Source organism: Cherax quadricarinatus, chromosome 70 (genome assembly GCF_038502225.1).
Source record: "Cherax quadricarinatus isolate ZL_2023a chromosome 70, ASM3850222v1, whole genome shotgun sequence".
Taxonomy (NCBI): Eukaryota; Metazoa; Arthropoda; class Malacostraca; order Decapoda; family Parastacidae; genus Cherax; species Cherax quadricarinatus.
This window is the reverse complement of record NC_091361.1, coordinates 20,660,936-20,682,952: the sequence shown is the minus strand read 5'-3', so window position 1 is coordinate 20,682,952 and position 22,017 is coordinate 20,660,936. Positions and strand designations below refer to the sequence as shown.

Below are 22,017 nucleotides of genomic sequence, written 5' to 3'. Positions count from 1 at the left end.
AAAGTGAAAAAATGAACTCATTGTGAAGTGGGAAAGTGGAATACATGTGTCAGACTTGGCCACTCAGTATAGTACAGTGGACCCTTGGGTTTCGTGATTAATCCGTTCCAGAGAGTCTGCCAAAAACCAAAATCATTTTCCCCATAAGAAATAATGTAAATCTAATTAATCCATTTCAGACACCCAAAAGTATTAACAAAAATAATTTTTTTAGAAATTAAATATATATTTACATACAGAAAAGAATGACAAATCAATATAAAGCAATAATAACATCACACTTACCTGTATTGAAGACTCTTATTAGTGTATGGAAGATGGGAGGAGGGGAGAGGGAGAAGTTACTATTGTTTGGAAGGGAAATCCCCTTCCATAAAGTCTTTAGGTACTGAGTCCTTATCCAGGGTTACTTCCCTTCTTTGTTTTTTTAATGGCACTAGGACTAGCCTGAGAGTCACTAGACCCTTGTCACATAAAATATCTGTCTAGAGTCACAACAGGCATAGGGTTGTCAGGTGTGTGTGGGGAAGTGCCCTGGCTAGTGTGTGGAGAAGTACCCTGATGGTTTGTGGGGAAGTACCCTGGCTGGTGTGTGGGGAAGTACCCTGTCTGGTGTGTGGGGAAGTACCTTGGTTGGTGTGTGTGGGGAAGTACCCTGGCTGGTGTATGTGCTGGGAAGTACCCTGGCTGGTGTGTTCTTTCTTGAATTCTATCGTGTTTCTCACCTTCTTTGTCAAAGAACTGGCCCTACCAGCTTTCTTTGGGCCCATGGTGACTTATTTAGCAGTTTCACATAATAAACAAGCACAAAAAACAATGTATTATTACGAAATGTTTTGTATTACCTCGCAGGGTAATGTTTAATCGCCAAAAAACAATGCCACACTGACTCTTGAATGCATCTGTGGAATACTGTGTGTGCGCAGGGCCACTGGGACACGTACCGTATGACCGCTGAAATCCAGGGGAAATCACGAAAACCAAGGCTATATTTTGACGAAAAAAGTTGCCGATGACCAAAATTCACGAAAACCAAGGGTCCACTGTATGGCGAAATCCACCATAACGTCCATATTGAAAAATAAAGAATCAATAAAAGAGGCTGTTGTGGTGAAATGAGTGAAAATTCTTGCTGTGAAAAAGGTCACAGATGACTGAAGAAATGGAAAAACTTTTGCTAGTGTAGATTAATGAAAAACAACTGACTTGTGACAGTATTTCTGAAACAATTTGTAAAAAAGCAAAGCAGTTATATAGTGGCCTTAGGAGAGAGATCCTAGGAAACAGTGTTGAAAGTGATGAATTTAAGGCAAGTAGGGGCTGGTGTGATAGGTTTAAAAAGATGAATAGGAGTCATAGTGTAATAAGGCATAACAAATTCCCACTACAGACAGCACACTCCACCAATATTCAAAACTCTAAACCTACTCACAATACAAAACATCCATACTTATTACTGCACCTACTACATACATAGAACACTTAACTCTGACATAAACCCTCCCCTCAAACATCTCCTTGCCAACCTCAACAGAACACATGACCATAACACAAGACACAGATCACTCATTGATGTTCCTCGTGTCCATTGCACGCTATGCAAAAACTCAATGCACATATAAGGCCCTAAAATCTGGAATTCATTACCTGTGAATATAAAAGAAACTGTCTGTTTATAAATTCAAGTCTCTTCTCAAAAATCACTTACTCACCCACAACTAAATAAATACTGAATAATTGTATCTCATAAATTGTATCTCATATATGTCTCATTATTTTATCTCATAAATGTCAACCTGTGACCCAATCAAACTTTGTTACTATTTAACTTCATTACCCAACAGAATACTCCATTCTACTGATTACACAGTAAATGACCATATGACCTGTCTTTGTAATACTCATTTGTACTAAATTGTTATCTGTTTCACAATAATTTTTGTACCACTGAATATATCATTGCTTAGTTAATCTTAAGTTAATTTTAAGCCTGCCCGTAATGCTATGCATTCAAGTGGCTTTGGCATGCTGCATTTAACTGTATTCTTTTGTACTTCTCTGTATCATGTTCAAATTAATAAATAAATAAATAAATAAAAGGCATGAGGAGGCTGCCAGTGTTAACAGAGATGAGAATGAAAAGTTTGTAAAGGAATTTAAAACCTATGTAGACATTGTGGGATTTATTCCTCAAGAAGTTTTTAATTGTGATGAAACTGACCTCCAGTGTTTAAGAATAATAGGCAAAGTCTGGGGAAAAGTTTCTTTCAGGACAATGAACTCTGCCTGGAAGAAGTTGTGGCCAGGCTGTGTCAGTCAGAGATTTTGAAGGCTTTGAGGCAGAGCCTGTAGTGAAGGATATTGTTTCTCTGGGACAGTCCATGGGTTTGCAAATGGATGATGAGGATGTAGAGGAGTTGGTGAAAGATAACAAGAATGAGCTCACCACAGAAGAACGTCAAGACCTGCACAAGGATCAGCAAGAAGTGGCTGAGGAAATATCTTCAGAAGAGGAGGGAAGCAGTAAGGGCAACATTTCCATTGCAGAAGTAAGAAGTAATGAACAGAGAAAATGTTATTTTAGTGCCAGGAATGTCTTTCTTGCTTATTCTGGACCCTATTTGGAATTTGGCATCTTCTGAAATTTGTGAAATTGGCAAAATTGCCAATTTCTGGCCACTTTATTGGATAGTTGAATCGGTAAATGGGTGGTTTCCTGTACTCATTCGATAGAAAAAATGGAATTCTAGCGAAATAGATATGATTTTTGTCGACTAGTACACTGAAATTGGCCGAAAACAGGGCTCAAAGTGGGCGAAATCACCGATGTATAAACATCATCAAGACCGCTAACTTCGCGAGAGCATAATTCTGTATGTTTTCCATCAACTTTCATACTTTTGGAGTCATTATGATTGGGAAAAGATTCTCCATCATTTCATAAGAAAAAATATTTTTTTTTTTTTTTTTTTAGAAAAATTATCGACCCTGAGAACGAGTTTAGGAGAGGGCCTCTCGACCCTGAAAGGCTTAACATTAACCCGTAAACGGTCCAAATGTATATATACGTTTTTACCGCTAGTGCCCCAAACGTATATATACGTTTTATGTGTCCTACATTTAACATTGCCACGATAAGCCTGAGTGTGAGCACTCACTGTGCACCATATTAAAATAATTGGGATGCCTGGGTACCATATGTTCTTTTTTCCTATTAAAAAACAACAATGTATTTTTTCTCAAAAAAGTTGGGGCAGTACGGTAGTGAACGTATATATACGTTTGGACCGTTATGGGTTAATGTAAGAAATCAGTCAGTTTACAATTTCCTTTTTGCTTTTCTAAACAAAAAGTCATGATGTCTCAAAAGATTAAGCTAGCTTGTTAAATTGTATAATAAAGTTTATAAAAATAATAATTGTTTTAACCCTTAAACTGTCCAAGCAGATCTACGTTCACATGCGTAGTGCTCCAAAAGTAGATCTACGTTTTTTTACATATTTTCAAACATAACAAAAAAAAAAGTAGATCAAAGTTTTTTTACACATTTTCAAATGTAAAATAAAAAAAAAAGATCTACTTTTTTTTTTACAAACTTTCAAATGTTGAAAAAACGTATATCTACGTTTGGACAGTTTAAGGGTTAAGATGTATTTTAGGCATGGGTTCAAAACCAGGTTTAGACATAAGTAAATAAAACATAATTTCTGAAATTTTGAGAGGACCCCTTCAGACTGTAAGGTCCCTAAGCCGTAGTTTCTTCAGCTTAAGCCTAAATTCAGCCCTAGGTAAGTCTTCTAACCCCTGCTGCCCCTATTATAAATACAGTGGAACCTGGAACCTTGACTTACGAGTTTAATCCGTTCCAGGAGCTTGCTCACAACTCAATTTACTCATACATCAAATTAATTTTCCTCATTTAAATTAACTGAAAAGCCATTAATTCGTTCCTGCTCTCTGGAGAGACGAGAAAAAATACTTGAATATAACGCTATTATCAATTGTACGGCTTATTTATCTATCACAATTCATCTAGTATAACATAATAAACAATATAATTAGCATAGAAACACAATATATACTCTAGAATGAATAAAATAGGCCATAGTATCGTGGCAGAGGCAGCAGCGTCGGCCATTTCTGTCACAATTTGACCATAGTATCTTCCCATGTTCTTACTGTAAGAGAAAACAGAGTAGTTTTGAGGCTAACTGCAGTAGATCACTAGGACCCATGGATAGAAAAAAGAAATTTGGCCAAATGGCTGTAAAAAAAAAATGCAAACAAGCACGAGAGAATTGCCCCCCCACAGGGATGTAAGCATGTTTACTGCTGATCAGCTGTGCCAACTAGCAGAAGCAATCTGAATTATTACATACGTATTATGCATTATTATTATTAATTTAGGGAACTGAACCTCTATCATTATTATAATAATTATTATTAATTTAGGGAACTGAAGCACTATCATTATGGAAAATTTTATAGGGGTTACCCCTATGTACCTCAACATTACATGCATACAAGTAATCTCATTGGGAGACAACAACCATATTGTTTACCGTAGTCACCCCGTGTAGACGTGTGAGAAAACTTAGCCACCCCTGGTCACTGCAGGTGGCTCCTTCGACCTCCCAATCTTACCCATATCTATCCGAGACCAGTATGAATTGGATAGCACCCACAAGTACGGCACTACTAATTAATTGTGGACTGTATAGATTATATTAGTTTAACTGAATGAAGGGGGGGGGAGCAGGTTACACACCTATATATCCATCAAGGAAAAAACACTTTATTTATTTATTTAGTAATTTAAGCATACATACAGAGGTACAAAAAATACAGGTAAGAGCAGCATGCCAAAGCCACTTATATGCATAGCATTACGGGCTGGCTTAAAATTAACTTAAGATTAACTAAGCAATGATGAAATCAGTGATAAAACATTATTGTAAACAGATAACTATAAAGCACAAATGAGTATTACAAAGACAGGTCATATGGTTGCATGCATTGCTGTACATTCAGTCGAATGGAGTATTCTGTTAGGTAGTGTATTTAAAAAAATAAAGTTAGATTGGGTCCTAGGTTTAACATTTGTGTATATAATACATATATTTATAGATGGGGTTGTAAGAGAAGTAAATGCGAGGGTCTTGGCAAGAGGCGTGGAGTTAAAAGATAAAGAATCACACACAAAGTGGGAGTTGTCACAGCTGCTCTTTGCTGATGACACTGTGCTCTTGGGAGATTCTGAAGAGAAGTTGCAGAGATTGGTGGATGAATTTGGTAGGGTGTGCAAAAGAAGAAAATTAAAGGTGAATACAGGAAAGAGTAAGGTTATGAGGATAACAAAAAGATTAGGTGATGAAAGATTGAATATCAGATTGGAGGGAGAGAGTATGGAGGAGGTGAACGTATTCAGATATTTGGGAGTGGACGTGTCAGCGGATGGGTCTATGAAAGATGAGGTGAATCATAGAATTGATGAGGGAAAAAGAGTGAGTGGTGCACTTAGGAGTCTGTGGAGACAAAGAACTTTGTCCTTGGAGGCAAAGAGGGGAATGTATGAGAGTATAGTTTTACCAACGCTCTTATATGGGTGTGAAGCGTGGGTGATGAATGTTGCAGCGAGGAGAAGGCTGGAGGCAGTGGAGATGTCATGTCTGAGGGCAATGTGTGGTGTGAATATAATGCAGAGAATTCGTAGTTTGGAAGTTAGGAGGAGGTGCGGGATTACCAAAACTGTTGTCCAGAGGGCTGAGGAAGGGTTGTTGAGGTGGTTCGGACATGTAGAGAGAATGGAGCGAAACAGAATGACTTCAAGAGTGTATCAGTCTGTAGTGGAAGGAAGGCGGGGTAGGGGTCGGCCTAGGAAGGGTTGGAGGGAGGGGGTAAAGGAGGTTTTGTGTGCGAGGGGCTTGGACTTCCAGCAGGCGTGCGTGAGCGTGTTTGATAGGAGTGAATGGAGACAAATGGTTTTTAATACTTGACGTGCTGTTGGAGTGTGAGCAAAGTAACATTTATGAAGGGATTCAGGGAAACCGGCAGGCCGGACTTGAGTCCTGGAGATGGGAAGTACAGTGCCTGCACTCTGAAGGAGGGGTGTTAATGTTGCAGTTTAAAAACTGTAGTGTAAAGCACCCTTCTGGCAAGACAGTGATGGAGTGAATGATGGTGAAAGTTTTTCTTTTTCGGGCCACCCTGCCTTGGTGGGAATCGGCCGGTGTGATAATAAAAAAAAAAATAATAATACCACCTACCAGATATTCTCTGGTCACTTGATGTAGCTGGATCATCCACAACCTATCCAATTACAACATACCTAACTGGCCAGTATCAGTCTGCTATAACTAGAAAGGTTACTTAACTGTGGGTGATTGATGCTCCTTATTTCCTCCATTCATCATCTCATTTTGATGTCCTGCTACACCGACACGGTTCTTATTCCAGCAGGATGAGGTATTCGTTGGTTTGTCCCGGTTTAGAAGTCTTGATTCCATAAAAACTTCACTATCCTCGGGACAGGAACCACGAGGTAAACATGTGCTCACTCACTCTGGGAATGGCAGCTCATATCGCTTCAACGATTCCTTAACTTAAGTGTTATTATCACTGATTATTTCACAGCCCACCATACGGTTTAACATCTCATAACTAGTATACACATTAGAGGTCGCTCTATTAATTAAGATTAATCACCTATTAGGCACTATAGCTTCGGAAAATAAAAATATTTTCCACAATCGTTATATTATTATTATTATTTTAAGGAACTGAAGCTCTGTTTTATATTACAGTGGACCCCCGCTTAACGATCACCTCCCAATGCGACCAATTATGTATAAGTGTATTTATGTAAGTGTGTTTGTACGTGTATGTTTGGGGGTCTGAAATGGACTAATCTACTTCACAATATTCCTTATGGGAACAAATTCGGTCAGTACTGGCATCTGAACATACTTCTGGAATGAAAAAATATCGTTAACCGGGGGTCCACTGTATTATTATTATTATTATTATTATTATTATTATTATTATTTAGGGAACTGAAGCTCTATCGTTATAATAATTTATTAGTAGTAGTATATTATTATTATTACGTATTTAGGGAACTGAAGCTCTATCGTTATAATAATTTATTAGTAGTAGTATATTATTATTATTATTACGTATTTAGGGAACTGAAGCTCTATCGTCATAATAATTTATTATTAGTAGTAGTATTATATTATTATTATTATTTTTATTATTATTAATTTAGGGAACTAAAGCTCTATCATTATAATAATACAGTAGACCGCCATTGAAGAACTGCTGCATAATTTTATGTAACACAACGTATAATTAATTTAACATGGTTCAGTTTGAGCTCAAGCGGCCACCTTGTTGTAGAGCAGCCGGGGAGCACTACCCTACCACTCCCCGACACCACTCCCCACCATCATATGTGTCCAGTCTTTCTCTGCTACAAGGCAGCTGTGTTTGTCAATTGTGTTATGATATTTTAATTACTATATCTTCTATCTGCCAAGCAATCATGACACCCAGTAGCCATACTAGTGTTGCTGAAAGTGGCATGAAGAGGTATAAGCACAAAGTCTTAGAATTAGCAAAGAGATAACCTCTAGCCGTAACTGAAGTGTTACTTTGTACACAGAAAAAGAGGTTAACATGAGTTTGTGTAACTGACTGACTGACTGACTGAAATGACTGACTGAACTGACTGACTGAACTGACTGACTTTCTGAGTGACATGACTGAATAACTTACTGAGTGACTTGACTGACTTACTGAGTGACTTGACTGACTTACTGAATGACTTGACTTACTGAGTGACTTGACTGACTTACTGAATGACTTGACTGACTTACTGAATGACTTGACTGACTTAATGAGTGACATGACTGACTTACTGAGTGACCTGACTTACTGAATGAATGACTTGACTGACTGACTTACTGAGTGACTTGACTGACTTACTGAGTGACTTGACTAATAATATATATTATTATTATTATTATTTCTGAGAAGAAAAAGAGAATGATTTCCATGGAATTAAAGCATGAAATCATAGATAAACAAGCGAGGTGTCCAGGTTTTGGGTTGAGGGGAAAGAGGGGGGGGGGAAGCTGGCGCGTAACTCAGAGTAAAAAATCGACCCAGGGATGGCTGGTATCTCAAAAAACTCGTAAGTTGGGACACTCATAAGTTAAGGTTCCACTGCATTGTGGGAGAACGGCAAAAAGGACCCCAATGGAACAAGTCACACAGCCTGGCTTTCTTGGGCTATACTGGTTTACTAACTGAAATTAATCAACTCAAAAAAAAAAAAAAAAGCCTTCTTTGTAGCATTAAAATTAAACTCCACTGGTAAACTACAACTCACTCAGTGGAAAATTTAATAGGCTTAAATTTCACTTCAACATATTTCTACACTTAGACTATTATTATTGTATTCAAGTAAGCACTAAACCTGTGAGGTCATTCAGAGGTGTTTTCACACTAATTAAAGTGATGTATACTGTATATGGTAAGTTACAAGATTGCATAAAGTTATGGCTTACACATACTTAAACATTTGTGTGTATTATGGTCTACTGTATCAAAAGTTTTCCATAGATCACTAGAGGACCACTGAATATTCTTTATTTTCAAGAGCCAAATAGACTGAGTCAAGTCTTTTTATTATTGCACTGCTCATACTTTTTCCTGACCTGCAACCCAACTAATAAGGGTTAAGAATATAAAGTTGAATTTCAAATGTGTTCATTTATTTATAATTATTTTTTCAAAGCAGGCAGTGGCTTGATACTTTTAGAACTAACTTGCCATGACTTTAACCCCTTGACTGCATCAACCCCAAATCCTGAGGTGTCTCCTGGTGTCGCAAAATTTCCAAAAAAAAAAAAATTATTTTTTCTTATGAAATGACAGAGAATCTTTTCCCGATTGTAATGACACCAAAAGAACGAAATTTGATGGAAAACTGAAGGAATTATGCTCTCGTGAAGTTAGCGACCTCGGCAATATTTACGAGTCAGCGATTTCACCCATTTTGAGCCCTATTTTCGGCTCATTCCATTGTTCCAGTCGACCAAACTCATAGCTATTTCTTTAGAACTCCATTTTTTTCTATCGACTGAGTACAAGAAACTGCCCATTTACTGATTTCAACTACTCAATAGTGTGGTCAGAAATTTGCAATTTGGCCAATTTCACGAAAATTTAAAAATGTGACAATTTCAAAATAAGGTCCAGAATGAACAATGCAGACATTCTTGGCTCTAAAATAACATTTTCTTTGTTCATCAGTCATGTCTCCAGGCCCCTCTGATATTACTCTTGCTTTCTATTTAGAATTTTTATTCAAACAAAAAATAGAAGATTTACTGTTATGCAGACTACTGCAATATTGTAATAATTGTATAAATACGTAATGTCAACCCATTCATGACTGCAAATTAGAATGGCTACTTGGACATTTATTGGAAAATGACATCATTTGTTTACTTTTGAACATCTTTTCATAGTAAAACCAATCAAAATCACCTCTATTTCTATAATATGTTTTCCATTCTCTCAAATGAGACCAAGAAAACAAGAATACAAAGATAAATACTATACGAAAATAGACCACAAATTTGGCATTTTAATTAAAAAAAAAAAACGGTTGGATTTTTTTTTCTCATTATGCACTGCTTGCTCCAGGATTTTTTTATATGGTGCACACTGACCACACAGACCCATTCTCTCACACGTGGGCCTACCAGCACTCTCCTGCTTGATTTGAAGCAGCTAGAATTTATGAGTATATATATGTCAAACATGGTGGCTCGTAAGACGCATATACAGTGGACCTTTAACCAGCGATGGCATCAATTAACGATAAATCTGACTAGCGATACATTTAAACGCAAAAACTTTGCCTCAACTAGCGCTTAAAAACCCGACCAGCGCTATTCGTTCCGTACCATACGCGTCCACTTTGGCCTGAGCGCGCCTCACTTGTCCCTTGGGTGTCAGTGTTTACAAGCCAGCCAGCCACTGCGGTCGCTTCCAAACATACAACAACTGGAACATTTCATATTATCACAGCCTTTCTAGTGATTGCACCTACAAAATAAGTCACCATGGGCCCCAAGAAAGCTTCTAGTGCCAAACCTACAGCAAAAAGGGTGAGAATTACTATGGAGATGAAGAAAGAGCCTGGAGTTGATGTAATCAGTCCATCAGTCTTGAAAAGATTGAGGGGCTGATTATCTCAAACTCCTCCTGATCTTCACCGTTCTCCCTTGTATGGGACTGATGAAGCCACTGTGTGTCAAAACATTTCCTCAGTATAGATACTCAAGTCTAGGTAGTAGGTTGGTAGACAGCAACCGCCCAGGGAGGTACTACCGTCCTGCCAAGTGAGTGTAAAACGAAAGCCTGTAATTGTTTTACATGATGGTAGGATTGCTGGTGTCCTTTTTTTCTGTCTCATAAACATGCAAGATTTCAGGTACGTCTTGCTACTTCTACTTACACTTAGGTCACACTACACATGCATGTACAAGCATATATATGTATATATACACATCCCTCTGGGTTTTCTTCTATTTTCTTTCTAGTTCTTGTTGTTGTTTATTTCCTCTTATCTCCATGGGGAAGTGGAACAGAATTCTTCCTCCGTAAGCCATGCGACTAAAATGCCAGGAGCAAGGGGCTAGTGACCCCTTCTCTTGTATAAATTACTAAATTTAAAAAGAGAAACTTTCGTTTTTCTTTTTGGGCCACCCTGCCTTGGTGGGATACGGCCAGTTTGTTGAAAAAAAAAAAAAAATGAAGAAAGAGATCATTGCTAAGTATGAAAGTGGAGTGCGTGTCTCTGAGCTGGTCAGGTTGTATAATAAACCCCAATCAACCATTGCTACTATTGTGGGTAAGAAAACGGCAATCAAGGAAGCTGTTCTTGCCAAAGGTGTAGCTGCTGCTGCACCACAGTCAGCTGTTGTTGTTGCTGCACCACCATCAGCTGTATTACTCGAAGATGTGGAGAGAGTGTTGTTGGTGTGGCTTAATGTGAAACAATTACCGAGAAACGATTAACCCCGGAGGGTTAGCCACTCAGGATAACCCAAGAAAGTCAGTGCATCATCGAGGACTGTCTAACTTATTTCCATTGGGGGTCCTTAATCTTGTCCCCCAGGATGCGACCCACAACAGTTGACTAACACCCAGGTGAACAGGAAAAAATGCCTGGAACTAGTGCTCATATTGGTGAGGTTAGTGGGGAGGATGTGGAAGAGTTGGTGGAGGACAATGAAGAACAAACCACTGATGAGCTGCTAGATCATCTTCAACAGTAAGAGGCCACACCTGAGGAAACTGCTTCGGAGGAGGGGAGAGAGAAATTGAAGTTGCCTACTTCAAAGATTAAGGAAATGTGTGCAATGTGGCTTAAAGTGCAAACCTTTTTTGATGAAAATCACCCTCACACAGCTACTGCAAGCCGTGCTGGTGACTATTACACTGACAATGTTGTGAAACACTTTAGGATAAAGGAACGAGAGGTACAGGCCTCTATGGACAGATATGTTGTGCGACAGAAGTCCAGTGACTCTGAAGCTGGTCCTAGTGGCATTAAAAGAACAAGGGAAGTAACCCCAGAAAAAGACTTGCTGCCTCAAGGAAGGGGATTCCCCTTCTAAACACTAAGACTCTCTCCTCCCATCCCATCAATCATCACCAGATCTTCAATAAAGGTAAGTGTCATGTAACTGTGCATGTCTTCTTCAGTTTGTGTGTATTAAAATTAATATTTCATGTGGTAAAAATTTTTTTTTCAATACTTTGGGGTGTCTTGCATGGATTAATTTGATTTCCATTATTTCTTATGGGGAAAATTAACTTGACTAACGATTATTTTGATTAACGATGAGCTCTCAGGAACGGATTAATATCGCTGGTTGAGGGTCCACTGTATATGACCGAAACAGTCAAAGGGTTAAATCCCACCTATTCTGTGAGAATACACCTACCATCCAACTTATGACCGAGTTCGGTTCCGAAAAACCGGTCGTAAGTCGAAATGGACATAAGTCGAACTTTACTACTGAATATCAACATCATATTTTTGTAATGATTTTATTTTATTGTTTTATTTTGGTATTCCATGTTTTACTTTACTTTTATGCTGTTAGTATTGTATTTTATACTGTAAGGTTTAGGATAAACACTGTGTACAACACAAATAGTAGTATTTCCCAGAAATTTGGTATAAAAAACACGGTCGTAAGTCGAGTGGTCGTAAGTCGAGCAGGTCGTAAGTCGGATGGTAGGTGTACTAAGGGCATGTTAGAAATTGGCCTCTAGCTGCTGATGAGTGTTAGATATCCAGTATTTCAGACTGGAGTAACTGATGCTAGCTGAAGTGTCTGGAGCACAGGTATAGTGATACCAACAGATGTACAAATACACACTAGGGTTATAACTTTTTTACAACATAATATTCCTGTACCTTAATCAGATGAACTTTTGCCTAAAAGCAAAGAAATGACATTTCATTTCATTATCTTATCAAAAAACATCACCGCTAAATGGAAAAAAACAAGTAACGAAAACAAGTAACTTGAATGCATATTGCATGTAATATTAATAACAAATAAAAAAGCTTACAGCATCATTATCATCATGTTTGTACATATATTACTTATTGCTTAGAATAAACTGAAGTTGCAATTTGTTTTTGTTTCTGCAGGCAGCATACAATTCCTGCATAACTTTGACTGCACGTTCACAAATGCAGTGCATCCAGTTTTATACAGTGGACCCTCAACCAGCAATATTAATCCGTTCCTGGGAGCTCATCGTTAATCGAAATAATCGTTAGTCAAGTTAATTTTCCCTATAAGAAATAATGGAAATCAAATTAATCCGTGCAAGACACCCCAAAGTATTGAAAAAAAAAATTTTACCACATGAAATATTAATTTTAATACACACAAACTGAAGAAGACATGCACAGTTACATGACACTTACCTTTATTGAAGATCTGGTGATGATTGATGGGATGGGAGGAGGGGAGACCGTTGATCTTCTTAGTGTTTAGAAGGGGAATCCCCTTCCATTAGCACTTGAGGTAGCAAGTCTTTTTCTGGGGTTACTTCCCTTGTTCTTTTAATGCCACTAGGACCAGCTTCAGAGTCACTGGACTTCTGTCGCACAACATATCTGTCCATAGATACCTGTACCTCTCGTTCCTTTATGACTTTCCTAAAGTGGCTCACAACATTGTCAGTATACAGGTTGCCAACACGGCTTGCAGTAGCTGTGTCGGTGATTTTCATCAAAAAAGGTTTGCACGTCAAGCCACTTTGCACACATTTCCTTAATCTTAGAAGTAGGCAACTTCTTCAATTTCTCTATCCCCTCCTCCAAAGCAGTTTCCTCAGGTCTGCCCTCTTGCTGTTCAAGATGATCTAGCAGCTCATCAGTGGTTAGTTCTTCATTGTCCTCCTCCACCAGCTCTTCCACATCCTTCCCACTAACCTCCAACCCCAAGGACTTCCCCAATGCCACAATGGATTCCTCAACTGGCATAGGATTCTCAGGGTTAGCCTCAAACCCTTCACAATCCCTTTTGTCTACACATTCTGGCCACAGTTTTTTCCAAGCAGAGTTCAAGGTCCTCTTAGTCACTTCCTCCCAAGCCTTACCTATAATGTTTACACAATTGAGGATGGTAAAATGATCTTTCCAAAACTCTCTTAGAGTCAGTTGAGTTTCTGAGGTCACTATAAAGCACCTTTCAAACATAGCTTTTGTGTACAGTTTCTTGAAGTTGGAAATGACCTGCTGGTCCATGGGCTGCAGGAGAGGAGTGGTATTAGGAGGCAAAAACTTCACCTTAATGAAGCTCATGTCCCTAGAAAGTCGCTCTGCCAAGTCTGAAGGATGACCAGGAGCATTGTCTAATACCAGGAGGCACTAAGGTCTAATTTCTGACTTTTTTGGGTTATCCTAGGTTCTCTACACATATGCTGCTATGTATGATAATTCTATGTAACTGTATTTGTGTATACCTGAATAAACTTACTTACTTACTAATTAGGTAATTTTTCACATTGGGGGCAAATGCATGGTGTAACCAGTCATAGAAAAAGTCCCTAGTGACCCATGCCTTACTGTTTGCCCTCCACAGCACACACAAATTAGCCTTGACGACATTGTTTTTCCTGAACACTCTGGGAGTTTCAGAGTGATACACCAATAAAGGCTTCACTTTGCAATCACCACTAGCATTGGCACACATCAACAAAGTAAGCCTGTCTTTCATAGGCTTATGTCCTGGGAGTGCCTTTTCCTCCTGAGTAATGTACGTCCTGCTTGGCATTTTCTTCCAAAACAGGCCTGTTTCGTCACAATTAAACACTTGTTCAGGTTTCAATTCTTCACTGTCTATGTACTCCTTGAATTCCTGCACATATTTTTCAGCCGCTTTGTGGTCCGAACTGGCAGCCTCACCATGCCTTATCACACTATGAATGCCACTACGCTTCTTATATCTCTCAAACCAACGTTTGCTGGCCTTAAATTCACTCACATCACTAGTTGCTGGCATTTTTTTAATTAAATCGTCATGCAACTTCCTAGCCTTTTCACATATGATCGCTTGAGAGATGCTATCTCCTGCTATCTGTTTCTTGTTTATCCACACCAATAAGAGTCTCTCAACATCTTCTACCGCTTGCGATCTCAGTTTCGAAAACATAGTTGCACCTTTGGCAAGAACAGCTTCCTTGATTGCCGTTTTCTTGCCCACAATAGTAGCAATGGTTGATTGGGGTTTATTATACAACCTGACCAGCTCAGAGACATGCACTCCACTTTCATACTTAGCAATGATCTCTTTCTTCATCTCCATAGTAATTCTCACCCTTTTTGCTGTAGGGTTGGCACTAGAAGCTTTCTTGGGGCCCATGGTGACTTATTTTGCAGGTGCAATCACTACAAAGGCTGTGATAGTATGAAATGTTCCAGTTGTATGTTTGGAAGCGACCGCGGTGGCTGGCTTGTAAACACTGGCACCCACGGGACAAGTGAGGCACGCTCAGGCCAAAGTGGACGCGTCTCGTACGGAACAAATAGCGCTGGTCGGGTTTTTAAGCACTAGTCGAGGCAAAATTTTTGCATTAAAATGTATCGCTAGTCAGATTTATCGTTAATCGATGCCATCGCTGGTTGAGGGTCCACTGTATTTCCTCCTTGAATTTAGCAGCCTCTTTGTATACTGACTTGTAAATTGCTGCTTGACTTGGTGTAGGAATGTCACTGCCATCAAATGACAACTGTTCACATGTCTTGACAGCAGTACTTCTTGATACTTTTGTGGATGTCACCAAACTGGTTGCAACTTTACTTCTGTTGTGTTTTCTGGTTGGTGGAGTAATACTTTCATCTTCATCTTCATACTCACTCCTTCACATTCAGTACCACTGTCACTCGATGCCGATTAGTAATTTTCTGAGTTGCTACTTATGATTAGCAGTGGTGTAAGGGGGGGGGGCAGGCTGCCCCCAGGTGACACCATTTAGGGGGTGACACCATAGAGCCTCTAAAGAAGGTGACACTAATGCCAAAAACAGTGCTGCACCAACATAAGAGAAGAATCCTTTGTTTCTATATAGCCTATTATATATTAAGAAAGTACAAATAAGCCTATAAAGGGAAAATCATTGATTTTGATGATGTGATAGATGATTTTGCAGGATTGAAGGCAAGGATATGTAAAATCAGATTCACTGAGATGTTACCCGTACACAAGGTCATATCGGAACTAGTGTTTCTCTGATATTGCAATGTTTTTCTTTATTTTTCAAGTTTTTTTTTTTTTTTTTTTTTTGGCATTGTTGAAGATGAATAAATGTAGGATTTGTTGGCTGTACTCAAAGTGGTATTTGAGTTTATGTTTCCCCAATATTACTATGATTATTTATTTTATCATTAATAAAGTTGAGAAGTACTGTTCTCCTGTTCAGTTTATGGCCCTTAACCCTTAAACTGTCCAAACAAATCTATGTTCACATGTGTAGTGCTCCAAAAGTAGATCTACGTTTTTTTACATATTTTCAAATATATAAAAAAAAAAACGTAGCTCAAAGTTTTTTTTCACGTTTTCAAATGTAAAAAAAGAAAAGATCTACTTTTTTTACATACTTTCAAATGTTGAAAAAACATAGATCTATGTTTGGACAGTTTAAGGGTTAAACATTCTCATTACTAAACAGTCACTGGGTATGCAGTAGTGACATAACTGGAGTTTACTCCCCCCATCAACCTGCCCATGAATTTCATAGGGGTGACACCAGAGATTCCGCCCCGGGTGACACCAACTCTAGCAATGCCTCTGATGATTAGTACAGTGGACCCCCGCATAACGATATTATTTCAATCCAGAAGTCTGTTTGGTTGCCGTTATAGACCGATTTTGTTCCCATAAGAAATATTGTGAATTAGATTAGTCCGTTTCAGACCCCTAAAAATACACCTACAAAAGCACTTACAAAAATACGCTTACATAATTGGTCGAGTTGGGAGCTGATCGTTATGCGGGGGTCCACTGTAATGCAAAGATACGGTGATTAATATTTTTCATTAGTCTGAGTTGCCAATTAGTACTTTCCTGAGTTGCTACTCATGAGTAGTAATGCAGATACATGGTGATTCATAGTTTTTATTTTGGGGTGACCTTTTTTGAAAACAGAGAAATTAGGGACTTTTTCATTGTTTTTAAACAAAAGTTCATCAATTTATGACACAGGAGATGTTTTATTTGGAAAAAATTTATAACCCTAATATACACGCATTTATGCACAGTTCAGGTGAGCCTATACTCGAGTGACCTCTCACACATTTATGTGATGTTTCTTTTAACTTCTCTGTATAAAGAATGAAGATGTCAATAACAAAATGTTTCTTTAATAAATGTCTACATACACACAATAACTGAACTATATTTGAGAAAATTTTGGTTTCTATGCATTTGTTGAATAATGCTGTGATGATAAGTTACAGCAAATGATCAGCTAACTTATATGAATGGTGGAAGAGTATACTGTATATATATATATATGAGCTGTTTCCTGCTTTATTTTCTAGCAAATTTATAACTAAATGTCCAGTGTAATACAGAACCCATTACTTCAGTTTCCTCAGTAAAATATCTGGGAATTCCCTTTGACCCATGCATGTCAGAATTGATAGGGAACAGTGTAATAAAGAAAGCGAATGCTAGACTGAAGTTCCTCTACAGACAAGCACAGTGCCTACCTACCGAGGCTCGCACGACTCTACATCTAGCCCTTATACGTCATATGTCTTCATGGTACATGTACCCTGCCTTGACAAAAAACTGAAAGATAGACTGCAAATCACCCAGAGCAAAATATTAAGATTCATCCTGGACCTGGGTCCAAGAGAGCATGTAGGCCAGGATGAATTACAACAGTTGGATATGCTGAATGCTGATTTAAACAACTGAAGTTAAATCAAGTTTATAAAATTGCTCACAAGCACTTTCCAGAATATCTTGCTGCCAATTTTGTCAATACTGGGAACCAAAGCAATCATAGTACTAGGGGTAGAGAGCACAACTTTGTAGTACCCACAGTCAGTGGCCAGGCTTCAAGCAACTTTTATTGTACAGTAATAAAGGAATGAAACAGACTACCCGCACATGTCAAAGCCAGTCATAGCATGAACCAGTTCAAGGCGAGCCAAAAGGTGCCTAACTTTTGTATCGACAAAGGGAGGAGAATGAGTTTTTTTTTCTTTTAGCTAACACACACGTAAGTATAAATCTCACTTTCCCTTATTCCTAGTATGTATATCTCCTTTATAGTATTATTTCAGGTATCAAAAGGACCCCAATGGAAATAAGTCACTTCATCTGACTTTTTTGGGTTATCCTAGGTTCTCTACATATATGTTGCTATGTATGATAATCTATGTAACTGAATTTGTGTATACCTGAATAAACTTACTTACTCTGTAGAATTTGTTAGGAATGAGTAACACTATTATAATTATAATCATAGTGGAGCGCTAAACCTGTAGGATTATACAGCGCCTGTGGGGGGATGGAAGGTATCCAGGCTAAATTCAGGGAACTGGAGCACAGATCCAATTCCCTAGATCAAGAGACCCCCACCAGCATAAAGGAACCTCCCTTGAGAGGAGGAATGGGTAACAATCAGTAGTATAACCTCTAACTTGGTTATAGGATTATGGGATCAGGCTTGATCCCATAATCGAGAGGCAAAAAACTGTTGCAATTATTATCCTGGAGGGTTAGTAACCCAGGATAACCCAGTGGTCAGAATGTAACTGAGGAATCTATTTCCACTAAGGTCATTTAATCCTATTGCCCAGGATGTGACCCACAATAATCAACTAACACCCAGGTAGCTACCTACTCACTACGTGGTAAACAGGAGCAAAAGGTATAAGTAAATATGTCCATTTTCACTTGTGCCAGGGATCAAACCCTGGTCCCTCAGTGTGCAGTCTAAGTCTGCTATAAACTGAGCCATGAATCATTACTACAGCTTGACATTAACCCTATGAGGGTTTCGGCCGTACTAGTATGGCTTACGACCCAGGGTTTTTGACGTACTAGTACGCCTAAATTCTAGCGCCCTCAAATCTAGTGGGAGAAAGCTGGTAGGCCTACATATGAAAGAATGGGTCTATGTGGTCAGTGTGCACAGTATAAAAAAAATCCTGCAGCACACAGTGCATAATGAGAAAAAAAAAAACTTTGATCGTTTTTTTGGAATAAAACAGCGACTTTGCACTGTATTTTCGTATGGTATTTATTGTTGTATTCTAGTTTTCTTGGTCTCATTTTATAGAATGGAAGACATATTACAGAAATTGAGATGATTTTGACTGGTTTTACAATAAAAAGTACCTTGAAATTGAGCTCAAAGAAGCAGAAATGTTCGATTTTTACCAAAGTTCAAAAGTAAACAAATCATGCCAAGCGTCCAATACACGTCAACTGGTGAGTCTAATATTCTTTCGCAAGTGTGCCAATATTATTTATACCATTTTTTACACTAATGCAGTAGTCTACATAACAGTAAATCTTCTATTTTTTGTGAGAATAAAAATTCAAAGTGGAAAGCAAAAGAATATAAGAGGGGCCTTGAGACGTGACTAATGAACAGAGGAAATGTCATTTTAGTGCCAGGAATGTCTTTCTTGTTTATTCTGGACCCTATTCGGAAATTGGCATCTTTTGAAATTTGTGTGAAATTGGCAAAATTGCTAAATTCTGACCACTGTTGAAATTGATAAATGGGTGGTTTCTTGCACTCATTTGATAGAAAAAGTGGAGTTCTAGCGAAATATTCATGTTTTTTGCCAACTAGTACAGTGGAACTGGCCGAAAATGGGGCTCAAAGTGGGCAAAATAGCTGATGCGTAAACATCGCCGAGACCGCTAACTTCGCGAGAGCATAATTCCATAAGTTTTCCATCAAATTTCAAACTTTTGGTGTTATTATGATCGGGAAAAGATTCTCTATCTGTTCAAAAGAGAAAATTATTTTTTCTTTTTTTTTTTTAAATTTGGCCGACCCTGAGAACGAGTCTCGGAGAGGGCCTGTCGACCCTCAAAGGGTTAAAGATGTATGTACATTTAGTTAGTATATCTTTGGTCTTTGTGAATTTACTTGGACCCAGAGACCGAGTGTTTTCCAGGTGGGCGCTCCTGGCTTGGCTGACAGCTTCCTCAGATTACACACTAAAGGACCAAGGAATCACCCCAGCACAGGTGAAATATTGGTCATATTTCCTTACATCTGCTGCCCCTGTTCACCCAATAGTAAGTTTATTTAGGCACAGATACACAAAAGTACAATTAACATACATAGTGTAAATTACCTAGGATAAACCAAAAAAAGTCAAAGTGGCTTATTTCCATTGGGGTCCTTGATTTATTTCCACTGAGTAGATACCTGGGTATCAGCCGAGTGTTGTGGGTCACATCTCTGGGACGATTAATGGACCCCAATGAAAATAAGACTGATGCTCTCACTTTACACACCGAGTGTCCGTGGTTTGACCCACGACACGGGTGGAAACACTGGGCATGTTCCATTACACCTGTCGTCTCATTCACCTAGCAAGCAAGTAGGTACCTGGGTTAGTCGACTAGTGTGAATTGCATCCTGGGGGGGACAAGATTTAACGATCCCAATGGAAATCAGTCCTCAATGATGCACTAATTTTCTCAGGTTATCCTGGGTGGCTAACCCTCCAGGGTTAAAAATCCAAAAAACAATCTTATCTCTGGGTTATCCTAGGTTATCAAACTCTCACTGGATTTGTTAAAATAAACTCAGAATCAAACAAGAGTTATTTGTGTTTAGTTTTTATGTTAGTGTTGAGTCAGGACTGTTAATGCTGTATTAATATATTAAATCAATATTTATCTCATGTTTTGACGTCATTATAACTGATGATTTATCAGTTATAAAGACAAACTTAAATATGAATGATGTTTTATTGTTGTAGACATTGTTGTAGACATTGTTGTAGTCAAACACTGTAGATATTGTTGTAGACAAACATTATTGTAGACATTGTTGTAGACATTGTAGACATTGTTGTAGACAAACATTATTGTAGACATTGTTGTAGACAAACATTATTGTAGACATTGTTGTAGACAAACATTATTGTAGACATTGTTGTAGACAAACATTATTGTAGACATTGTTATAGACATTGTTGTAGACATTGTTATAGACATTGTTGTAGACATTGTTATAGACATTGTTGTAGACACTGTTGTAGACAAACATTGTTGTAGACATTGTTATAGACATTGTTGTAGACACTGTTGTAGACAAACATTGTTGTAGACATTGTTATAGACATTGTTGTAGACACTGTTGTAGACAAACATTGTTGTAGACAAACATTATTGTAGACATTGTTGTAGACATTGTAGACAAACATACATGTATAATGAAGCAGCAAAAAATATAATTGGGTAATATAATTTAGGTAATAATTACAAGGTGACGACACAAGCCAGACTAAGATAAGATTTCGTTCGGATTTTTAACCCCGGAGGGTTAACCACCCAAGAATAAATAAATAAATAAATAAATAAATAAATAAATAAAGAAAGAAAGTGCGTCATCGAGGGACTTTTGTCTTATTTATGCAGCGTTGTATAGCCCTTGTGGCTTAGCGCTTCTTTTTTATAATAATAATAATAATAATAATAATAATAATAATAATAATAATAATAATAATAATAATAATAATAATAATTGTCTTATTTCCATTGTGGTTCTTAAATCTTGTCCCCCAGGATGCAACCCACACCAGTCGACTAACATCCAGGTACCTACTAGCTGCTAGGTGAACAGGACAACAGGTGTAAGGAAACGCGTCGGAATGTTTCCACCCTCGCCGGGAACCGAACCCGGATGGTCAGCGTGTGAAGCGACAGCTTTGCCAGCCAGGCCACAGGGCCATCAACTTGTATTTAATATAATAAGTAGTAACTACAGCTATTATAACCACAAGTACACATAAATAAGAGTAAAACAGTTACTAACATGATAAAACATGGCTGCTCTGCTTCCTGGGCTCTAACATTCACACTTGACACTACCAGCCTAAAATAAATATAAAATTTATATTTAAATTCTTTTGTTTCTTTGTAAAGTATGCAATGTGTGAGTTACATATTACAAAATACAAATAAAGCCAGTAGCATGTTCAGGTATTTCGGAAAGACTAATTATAATTCTTAGTGATTATAAAGACACAGGTTATGGAGTAATATTCTAATCTTTATTGTTTTATATTATTACAATAGTTATGTATCAAGAACTTTATGATTAATAAGATTTATAGTAGTGAGGTAGCAAAAAAAAATTAATAATAGTATTACAATTACTATAATGTAGTAATATTACAGATTTAGATTTAGATTTTGCCACAAA

The 22,017-nt window shown here is 37.9% G+C and overlaps 1 protein-coding gene across 4 annotated transcripts in view; it reads right to left on the bottom strand.

Moving 5' to 3' along the window:
• The window catches only part of Polr2G (DNA-directed RNA polymerase II subunit Rpb7), a 118,569-nt gene extending 96,881 nt beyond the window's left edge, over nt 1-21,688 (bottom strand). Inside the window, exon 1 of one of the 4 annotated variants that reach the window (XM_070099934.1) lies at nt 21,628-21,688. In XM_070099934.1, coding sequence (XP_069956035.1) covers nt 21,628-21,639 — 12 coding nt within the window. In that variant the 5' untranslated portion in view covers nt 21,640-21,688. Of the gene's footprint in view, nt 1-6,374; nt 6,571-20,010; nt 20,510-21,627 lie in introns of those variants that run through there. The other 3 variants (XM_070099936.1, XM_070099935.1, XM_070099933.1) reach the window with 3 other exon arrangements.
• Nucleotides 21,689-22,017: the final 329 nt, after the last annotated feature.